Source organism: Bemisia tabaci, chromosome 5, assembly GCF_918797505.1.
Source record: "Bemisia tabaci chromosome 5, PGI_BMITA_v3".
NCBI classification, from domain to species: Eukaryota; Metazoa; Arthropoda; class Insecta; order Hemiptera; family Aleyrodidae; genus Bemisia; species Bemisia tabaci.
In genome coordinates this window covers 27,607,389-27,618,518 of record NC_092797.1, presented here as the reverse complement: position 1 = coordinate 27,618,518, position 11,130 = coordinate 27,607,389, and the positions used below count along the sequence as shown (strand labels likewise).

The 11,130-nt window shown below is 36.2% G+C and overlaps 1 protein-coding gene across 1 annotated transcript; it reads right to left on the bottom strand.

Annotated features, from left to right (window-relative positions):
• Positions 1-4,377: 4,377 nt before the first annotated feature.
• Positions 4,378-11,007, bottom strand: LOC109037501 (uncharacterized). The gene is made up of 4 exons (XM_019052212.2): positions 10,775-11,007; positions 9,241-9,347; positions 8,256-8,554; positions 4,378-7,242 (listed from the first exon to the last, which is right to left on the bottom strand). The coding sequence occupies exons 3-4, from the start codon at positions 8,520-8,522 to the stop codon at positions 6,448-6,450; spliced, it is 1,062 nt and encodes a 353-aa protein (XP_018907757.2). The 5' UTR covers positions 8,523-8,554; positions 9,241-9,347; positions 10,775-11,007; the 3' UTR covers positions 4,378-6,447.
• Positions 11,008-11,130: the final 123 nt, after the last annotated feature.

Below are 11,130 nucleotides of genomic sequence, written 5' to 3'. Positions count from 1 at the left end.
TATTAATCGATTTTTGAATCCTCATATATAAAAATCTCCGAGCCATTTTTACATGAACAAATATCGCTGAACTCTATCAAAGAACTTTAAACTGCATTTCTTTAGTTTGCTCCAACCAATAATGCTAAAAATTATGGAACATGTGAACATAGAGGAAATATTTTAACTAGTTGCGAAAACATCCGAACGAATTATTTTGGAGTGAAAAACGAAAGATTTGTCCAATGATTTTATTCTACGCTCTTTACTTGCATAATCAGGGATGGCTTTGCCACAAAAGCGCACTAGGCGTATACTGCCGTGCTAAGGAAAAACGCCGTATGAACATTCGACGGTTGCCAAATTTCCTCAATAAAATGTTCATTTTTGAGGAAAGTCATGAATATTTGTCCTCAAAATTTTCAGGAGATTTAGGTGAGATTGCGAACAAAATTATCTGACAAATTGGAAGGAAAATATTCATATGTTTACCAGAAAATTCGCGTTTTATCAAAGGAAATTTGGCAACGCCTGCAGGTTTATACGGCGTTTTTCCTAAGCATGGCATTTATACGCATATCGATCCGCACCACGAGGTCCCCCTTTTCCTACAGCAATATAAACTTTTTAATTTTTTCTTCGAACACAGTCCTCTCCCTTGTTCATCATAAGTCTACCTACAGTTATAAGTTTAATTAAGGGGCCCTCTCGTCTCCATCAAAGGCGGTTCTAGCATTGGCGTGGCGTGCTTTGCGATATATCGATTGTTATGCCATTTAAACCTATGGAAAAGGATCGATAAACAGGGTGTTCTCAGCGAACACCTTAATAATTGATTCTATACCATAGGTTTAAATGGCAGAACAATCGATACATCGCAATTCACGCCACGCCACTGGGCTCTAGACCTCTGTGCTTGTGGGTGCCGAGGGACTTAAAACCATTTTGTTGGCGCATGAGTGGGGAGTGGGATACCCCCCAGTAAGAGGGGGGGCCGGCCCGGGGGACCTCCCCCGGAAAATTTTGAAGATTGAATCTCTCTCGGACGCTATTATGACATATTTTTATGAATATCGTAACATTAAGAAGACAAATTTCACGGTTATTATAAGGTTTTTCTATGTTTTGTCTCTACTATTTCGATTTTTAGAAAATGAAACGTTAGGAAATGAATCGAAAATTTTTTAAGTCAGTCGTCCGATTGACATCGGGTTGACGAGATCATCATGACTCAATTTCAGATGGGATGATTGTCGTAATGTAAGGTGGAATATGACTCGGCGCCTAGGAAAAAATAAAAAATAAAATAAAAAAAAAACCCTTCAGAAAAAATCATATAAGAGCGACATTAATCGGCGGATTAGCAGTATGTGCAATGTGCATCACGCTGAATCTTGAGCATAGAATGAACTTCAAGCGAGGGAAACAAACAAGTAAATAAAACAAACACTTACCGTGTGCAAGCAGACATCTTCACTTTTTTCTCTCGCTCTGTTAGATCGATAAATATTATACTTCATCCAATTAATTCGGCATTAGATTAGCCTCGGAGTCTTGTTCCCAACTGAACTGAAAGGCAGTGAAAAGGCGTGCATGATCGATTATCGATATTTCCCCATTCGAAGCTGCGGCAAAGAATCGATTATTAAAGTATTCCTAGCAAACACCCAGTCTATCGATCTTTTTCTATAGATTTAAATGGCAGATCAATCGATAAATCGCGAAGCACGCCACGCCACTGCTGAGAAGCAAACTTTCTTCACAACTTGAAGTCATCAAGAAATGATAGCATTGCAGTAATGGAATGATAAAGTTTCCCATTCAAACTTTTTCTCGCATTACGCTCGCATCCAGTTGAAGATAGACCAAATGTATCCCCTCGTGAAGGTTTTTGTTTAAGCGCGTGTATTTCATTGAATTTGTTCTTCTTCTCCTTTTTTGTGATTGCAAAAACGTACTACAAGAGCCATTCATTTTTATTTTCATAACTTCTGGATACTATCGCACATTATGCCCAGCAACATGGAGACAATCGCATCAACTTACTTGCTTCTTTGCAGTAATGAAAAGCAGTTTTTTTCGATGAGCACTAAACAATGTGATTACTATACCTTAGGTCAGAGAAATTTAATTCTGTGTCGTCTGGCTCAAAGGGCGTACAGAAATTTCAAGTATGCATGCACTAATTCTTCGTTTCCTTCACAAAAGTACGTAACTCCATTTAAATGTTGCCAAGCACTCCATACAATACATAGAGAAAAAAAAGGAGGTGTTTGCATTTCGGGCATCTTGGAATTTTTTGATGACTTGATGACGTAGGTGGGTACAGTGTGAAGGGGACGTCCCTGTACCTAGCTGTACCCACCTACGTCATCAAGTCATCAAAATATTCCAAGATGCCCGAAATGCAAACACCTCCTTTTTTTTCTCTATGCATACAATATAGGTATGAGGGTCTTGGAGGACAAGGCGCACAAGTGCAGTTTTTGCCATTTCGAGAAATACGTGTTTGAAGTTTCGAAATTACATGGATCCTTACAGCGGAAAGTAATTTCAAACTTACTTGTTGGTGCTTAAAAATTGGAATTTGGAAGCGAATTTTTCTTAGAATATGCATTATGACTAATTTTACTTGACATTATTACTATCTCAATTTTTTCAAAACCTGCACTTATGCGCCTTGTCCTCCAAGCCAGAGGAAATTTACATAAAAATATACACACTTAAAATTGGTGCAAAATTTAATGCCCGAATCACTAAGTGCGAAACACACACATTAAAAAAAAAACTATCAAAAACACGCGTTTCAATGTGCGGCGGGCTTTTGACAGTAAAAGGATCCAACACACACAGAAAAACGATATAGTTGTTTAGACAAGGCCTTCCACTTATAAAAAAGGAACGAAAAATGTATGAAAGAACAAACATAAATGTGGTTAAAAATTTTAACTTCCACCGCCGCGCCGACCGCACTGTATTAGCGCAATGAGTGAAGTATTCTTGCAGTCTTGTAAGCGCTATGCGTTTCACGCCTACCGCTGGTGGCCAAACTGTTTGGCGCAATGCGTGAAGTATTCATGCAGTCTTGTAGGCGCTATGCGTTTCAAGCCGACTACTGCTGACCGCAGTGTGTTTGACGCAATGCGTGAAGTATTCATGCAGTCTTGTAGGCGCTATGCGTTTTATGCCGACCGCCGCGCCGCTCTGTTCCAAGGTCAAATTGCGTGTTCGGTTTCTCTCTTAACGCGACTCATAAAAGGTGTTGTCTCTTGTATCACCGAAAGACGACAAAATTAGAAATTACTGTACTTTTACTCTCAGGAAATGAGAGATTTTGTCGCTTTTGTAATTTATTTTCTGAATCAGAATTTTTTCTTTTTGATACCTACATTCAAAACAATTGCAAAATTTGCCGCCCCCTACATTTTGCCGCCATGGGCCGCGGCCCATGTGCCCATCCCCTTAATCCGGCCCTGGTTTTAGCTAATTCAGTGATTCCATCTTAAAGAGTTTAGACGAATTTTGAAGGAAACTCGATTTCGAAAATTTGACACGCACGTGCGCCGCGGGCTAAGTGGTGAGTGCCCGGACAGCCAAGACGCCTTCACTTTCGTGAGTATGCAGCATGGACATCCATGGGGCTCGAATAGTTACATCCAGGAATTAAAATAATTCCATAGTGTTCGATGCATTCGACCGCATTTACACACACAATTTTTGGTGCAAACTTAAGGGAAGGCCGGCTTAAAATTCTCGCATACATAGAATCCAAGGCAAAAATCAAGTAAATGCTTCCCCTCAAGATTTTTTTCTTCATATACAAGTATTTGTGGTTTTTCAAGCAACCCTCACTACATATTCACAAAATTTTTGCACGGCTTTGAGGAATCCCTCCCTGTGAAAAAGGATCGGTTGATTTGAACCTCTTATTAAGGCCGCAAGTGGATTTCATGAGACCTTAAAAATATTGGGGGCTGACCCGAGAAATTTTTACTACTTCGATAGGAGCGGCGGCGGGAGTGAATGACCGCGGGAGCAACAAAGAGAAAACCGGACGCAGCCCTTGTAGGTATGTAAACGAAACCTTTTTTATTTAAAAAAAATATGGAATTAAATCTTGAGATGTATCGTTACAGTTGAGAAAATTTTTCGTAAGAACAGGCCTAATAGATATCCAAATCTCACTGGTATAAGAGATCGCTTCATTTTTTTAATACCTACATAGATTTTCTGCATAACATTGAGGGGGCCTTAGGAATAAATTCAAAATTCAGTCCTTAAAGTCGTTTCTCCTTCCAAAAGTTTTCATTTATTACAAAAAAAAGGTTGAACTTATTAAATTGCTGACACTCCTTAAGGTTCTGAAAAAGCGAGAGAAATTTAAAAACAAAACTCAAGTTTAAGAGGACGACATACTTATATTTCAAAGATAAAGTTTCATTTCCTGATCAACAGTACCTACATGTTGGAAAAAATATCGACAGCACAATGTGTTGATGGTGGTAGAAAATTAATCAGCAAAACACATATTTTAGCGACTATTGACATTGATACAGTGACAGTATAGCTTTGGCCCTGCAAAATAACAGTATCAAAATAAATTTATGTGCATAATGGTAAACGAGAGAGCTTCTTGGTTCTCAAATTATTTTAACTCACAGTGTCTTTAACAAAAAATAGAAGAAAAATACATAACTGTCTACTTCAATTGCAACTAAGGAAATTATTTACAAGACAGGAAGTATGCTGAAAAATATAAATTATGAGGTTCATTTGAGCCATAAAGGCTGATTTGACACGCAAAATGTATAAATTAAGTTGTACATGCTACAACAGGGGATGGCTAATTACATAAATGTGCGATACATAATTGAAACATGTCACAGGTTACAGTTTATTCCATGCAAGGACTTTGGGAGGATCAACTGAAAAAGTAATTTTAAATAATGAAATTAAATGCTTCAATCACAGATATTTTTGAAGAAAATATCTGAGATAACCTCCTGCTTCCCACTGCTGAGTAAACTAAACAAACTTGTATTGTAACTGGGCCAAGATGTTTAGTTCTGTGTGACTTTTTCAGGCCGTATAAGCCTCATGAAGTACACTTAACGGTAGTGCTTAGAGGGATGACACAAGTTTTCATGGACCTTTCAACAAATAAAACAAAACAAAATTGTACAAAATGTTTGTAGAAGAGTTAGCCATTAAATTTTGTAACAAGTTTTCAACTTGTTTGTATTGATTTTAAAAATTAAAGAAAAATGATCAAATATGAGAAAATTTGAGCAACAACACCTCATAAACCAGAGTTTTATGATGTTGACATTAAAAGATTACTTCTTGTAAATTGCAAATTTAAAAAAATAGTAAAAAAAAATAAAATAAAATAAACATTAAAGTTAAAGCTAAAATGTTCTATTTGAAGAGTGTTGTAAACTTAAAAAGAATACAAACATTAAACTAATGATGACAAAGAAGCAAAAGTTATTGGAAAACCTGAGGAACTGAATTTACAGAGAATTTTAATCTGTGACATAACTTGGCATGAAAACAAAATCTGGCACCGTGGAAATTGTTAAAACACTATTATTTCAGTGTAATTAAACATTATTTGTTATTGGGAAAGATGTTTTGAATATTGTTGCTAATCATTTTAGAGCTTAGAACTGATTGCCACAAGTCATTGAGTTGAATAAATAGTGCTTCTTCATGACTTTAATCTGACTTGCCGATTTCGTTTTAAAAAAAAAAGACAATTGCATTTGAGATTATCAGTAAGAAAAAAACTTGATAAGACTGCACATAATGGTTCTAAAAATAATATCATATTAATGACTAATAACAGTTTAAATCCAGATAATAGTAAGACTGAATTTGGCAAATATTTCTTTTTATAAATGCTGAAAATTTTCTTTTTCTTCAAAATTGAGATACATGAATTTGTCTATTGCTCACAGTCAAAACATAGGTAAGTCTTACTTGATTTTATAGCCAAACCAGAATCAGATTGAACAGAAAAATGGTGCAACAATAAAAAAGGGATAATTTCAGGTAATAGAATTGAATTACAAAGGTGAAATTTTAAAGAACGATCTGAAGGTCAATCTCATCCTCATTTTATCAGTAGAAAATTATTTTAGCTTCATATTTTTCATCAAGGAAGTGAAAGTGAGGGAATTTTAGGATACTTTCACCAGTTAACACAAATGCTTTGTTGACATAACAAAAATACAAATTACACATGTGAGGGTCAGGATACACAATACAAATTAGAATTAGATAACATTCTGAGAAAGAAAGAAAGAACAATGAAAACTAGATACAAAGACCGAAAAATGCTCGAATAGAAAGCTAAAGGAGATGAAATAAGAATCATACTTTTACATAACCACACTAACTTATCACAGTTATAAAAACCAAGAGGGATAACAAATTTTATTTCTTGAAGAAACTTAGTTCAAATGGTTAATTACCCATGTGTATTTGTGGATTAGGGTTGTATAATTTACCAACATAACTGTAAAACGTGTCTACACTTGTAGGCTCAGATTTGGGAATTTCCATTGGATTTGGTTGGCTAACCACTATGAGGGGCTGGGGGTGCTGTGGGGGCTGGTGGGGCAGAGGTGGCTGCTGCCAACTCCTATTGAACTGCTCATCAATATTTTTGTGAATTGAATGGTTCATCATATGTTTATCTAAATTATTTTTCTGTACAAACATTTTATCACAAATCGGACACTGAAATTTTTTCTCACCAGTGTGCCTGGCAACATGGGTTTTCAAATTACCCTTTTGGCTGAAAGCTTTTTCACAATAGGGGCACTGAAACCTTTTCACACCAGTGTGAATTTGAAAATGAGTTTTCAAATTACCTTTCTGCGTGAATGACTTGGTACAGATTAAACAGTGAAATTTTTTCTCTTTCGTATGAGTGAGGATGTGGCTTTGTAGATTACCTTTTTGAACAAATACTTTGTCGCAAAATTGACAGGCATGCACTTTTTCTTTCGTGTGGAGCATGATGTGCGTTTTTAAGTTGCCTTTCTGCACAAAAGTTTTTTCGCAGTATGGACAACTGAAATTTCTCTCACAATAATGAGACATCATGTGGGTCTTCAAATTCCCTTGTTGCGTGAATGTTTTATCACAAAGAGTGCACGCAAACCTCTTGTTCAACTGTTGATTATAGTGCTGTTGAGCTGCATTCCACAATGCATAGTTGTAGGTCTCATTATTCTTCCCGTTCATAGGGCCTCCCTAAGTGAAAAGAAAATATAGATCAGATTAGTTACAAATATACCACATTGAATGAAAATTATAATTATTTCACAATTACCAAAAAAATCGGGGCTTCAATTTTTTGACAGACTCGGCTACTAAATGCAATGAATCAGTTGCACTTCTCTCAAAATCATATTTGCAAAACTGTCTGCCTCTGATTGACATTAGATAATCATATTTATCAAATTTTCAAGGACCCCAGTCAAATGAATTGACTTTGAATACACAGAAAAAATAATGTAGTTAAAACAGTAGCTTCCACATTTTACGCAATTAAAAAAGGCACTTTAAAAATGCATTAAATACGTTTCTCTTGAAGAAGGCGGGGGATCAGGGAGAGCTTTACGCCATTTTGTCTTCACACGTTAAAAGATAGGGGCCTACATCATCAAAGCACTATGAGGGGTGAGGAGTCAAAAAATTTAATGTTGCATCATTGAAGAACATATAAATATACCTAAATGGCAAAAAGTGCCACCAAGAGATTTCCATCTTCAGCTTGCAAAAATATCTTTGGTTTTATTTTGCGTCTTGCTTTCATCAATGTCACTTGCATGATTTTATGCGCAATTCAGCCAACAGATGGTAATGAAACAGTTGCAAACATATTTCAGAGCTGAAAAGCAGACTTGAGTCCAGCACTCCTATAATTTTTGTCTACAGAGTGAGATCAAAATGTTCTATTTGAAACACCAGGTACCATTTGATTGCACTGACTACAGTTTTAATAACTCAGTCACTGTATTTTTAAAGTCTCTAAAGAAGTAGTGGAGGGCACGAAGGGAACGTGACTGCTGAATGAGAAAAAATCACCACACCTGCAGGGGATCAAACCCTGAATATCCGCATGAAAATGAAACTCTTATTAAAACTGTTGACAAAGAAAATCCTACATACTTAAATAATGCATTGTAATGGGAAACTTAGACTCTTCTTAAATGAATTTTCTTGGATCCTCAGAGAAGAAGTATAGGGATGGATTACTTTACCTGCTCTAAAGAAGGATTTCGCATTGCAATATCCATCTTCTTCGCCATCATGTTCAAATATAAATCAGGATCAGTCTGGCATTCTTTATCAGTTCTTTCAAGCTTAATGATTCGATGGTTTGGGGTTTCTTCAGCCACATTAGTGGTTTCAATGACAACCGTTCTAGCGACTGGCTGTAATTCACTCATCGTTAGGACATTAAGCTCTTCTCCTGTTGAATTTTCAACAACAATGATTCCGTTCTGGTTTGGATCGATAGTTTCCATTGTTAGTTTGTGCTTGAATCAAATGTTGGTATCTTGGAATGGATCAAACAGAAAAAAAATATTATTATACACTTGAGCGTGAAATATTAAAAGCAACATCTAAAAAAAAAAAAAAAAAAAAACAAAGGAGAGAAAGGAGGAGAAAATTGGTGGAATCACCGACTAGGTCCGTCACATACCTGAGAAAAACTGTTCCATATCCAATCAGATTCTACAATCAAATAAATTTCATAAGGTGGTAGACAGGAGAATCATACCATTTATCTGGAGAATGTTGTTAGGGACAGTGAGGAACATTTTTCGGCAAGACATAGATATTTCGGGCTTCTATTTTTGGCAGCGGATTTCGAAAATTATTTTTGATTTTGTCATGCATCAGTTATCAGGAAAATCAAATTTTCCCTAAAAGTCCTGGTTATTATTTTTTGAAAAAAACCCTGGATCTTCCAGGGTATTTGTGGGTAATGAAGAAAAATGACATTGTTCAATTTTGGACTCAGCATTGAGGAGTACACAGCCTTCACCTAATTATAACATGCTCTGTATGAATTTTTTCTTTTTTTTTCTTTGTGATTTGTTAATGCAGACTTCTATGATTGATAGTATCTTCTCCTTAGAAAAAAGAAGGAAACAAATGAAAGTAATTTTGTAACATTCCAAAGAGAATGCAGCATTCTTCCATAAGAACAATGATTAAAAAGGTCTTTTCTCATCATACCAAGATGAATTGATGCGATGATTTTGTGCTTCACAGACGAGACAACTGCAAGTACGAGAGGAGTCAAGCAATCTTGAGCTAACACAAAACTTTAAGCTGTCCGAAATCTGAAAAATAGTTTCACACTTTCATTAATATTAAAACAGAATAAAGCAAACATAAGCAGATAATGTACTTCGTTCATTGAAATCATTATTTCAAACCAGCTGTACCACAGTAGCACAAAACCACAAAAGAAACATGACGTTGTATTGTTTAGTTATCAAAATGCTCATTGGTAGAACTACAATATCTGACAACCCCATGCTCTGGTGCCAAAATAATTTTTCAATAGCAACTTTTAATGTTACCTACATTAGTAACTTCCAATGTCAAATTAGCAACTTTAGATGCTACACTGGCAACTTTTGGATTTGCAGTAGCATTACCTATTCAGTGTTACACTGAGGACATAGTCTTATGTGGGTAGACTAGTTACTTTCATTTTCCTTCATTGGGTCCCTCCTCAATCTTTAACTATTAAAGTACTTCTCAAAATTAATTCTGAGCATTAAAACTTTGATGCCGAGCAATTCTATAATTCTTTCATTCTTTGGTGCAAGAGATGTATTAGTTGCTAGGGTTGTCGTGATTCGTTTTTGCTGATTTACATGCCTGAGTCTCCCAATCTACCTCGTGTATTTTCTGCTGACTTCATGCATGAAAAATTATAATCGCCCAGGCCCTTGTCACAATTGCCACCTAAATGCATTTGTTAGCTTCTTGATTCATTCTAATTGGCTGAAAATGCTGCAAGGCGGGGTTGATTTTCATGCTGGCATATGATGAGTCCGTTTGTATACTTTAATACTCTGCCGTGCTACGGAAAAACGCTGTATGAGCCATCAGGCGTTGCCAAATTTCCTTAAAAAAATCACAAATTTTCAGAAAAATTTATGCATATCTCACATCCGATTTTACAGAAAAGTTTACTCATAATTTGATGTGAAAGTCCAAAAATTTCATGGAAAAATATTCATAACCTTCTTCAAAATTAATTGTTTTCGCAGAATTAATTTAGCAACTATCGAATGTTCATACAGCATTCTTCCTAAGCATGGCAGTGCTCAGGTCTTCTTATCTAGCAGTCACATAAACGTTCTGCTGTGACTTAAGAAAGATTAGAGGAGTCACTTCTCAAATCCTCCTTGAAGGTTAAAGCGCATATAATCCAGACGATTCACACCATTGATACAAGACAACCAAATTCGGAGTAAGGCAGTGTACAACACTTTGATAGCCATTGCAGCAAATGTGAAGGAGAGATTAGCATTATGCAAGGACATGCATTGCCCAGGTTTGAATAGGTAGCCCCATACGAAGGAATCTGATCCAATTTAAGGGAACCGAGTCGAAAAAATCTCACGCATTTTCCGGAGTATGTAAGTTACCGCAGACAGGAGTCAAACTTAGTTTGGATTCGTGTGAACGTGCAAACTCTAATAAATATCCCTATGGAAAGCATCTCCAGGAATGAAAATATGGCTTCACTTACGAGGTAAAATAGTCCAGCAACCTAATGTAAAGAACACTACCATTGAAGCACACCATAGTTTTTGGGATAAAAATATATCGACAATAACAACGAAAGTGGGATTGGTTATCAGTATTTAACACTCCACGCACAAATTGTATCGATAATTCATCGGTAACTGCACTTGAAATTACGACCTTCCGCAGTAATAAAAATAAGTCACAAATGCCTACTTACATAAAAACTTTCAAGCTAACCTAGAAAATTAACCATAAAAAACTCGGAACTTAGTTCAACTTTGGACAGGGAGGAGAGGAGAGGGACACTCTAAAATGTGCGCAGTAGCCGGAAAGCGTTCATTGCGCAGTAAACATTGC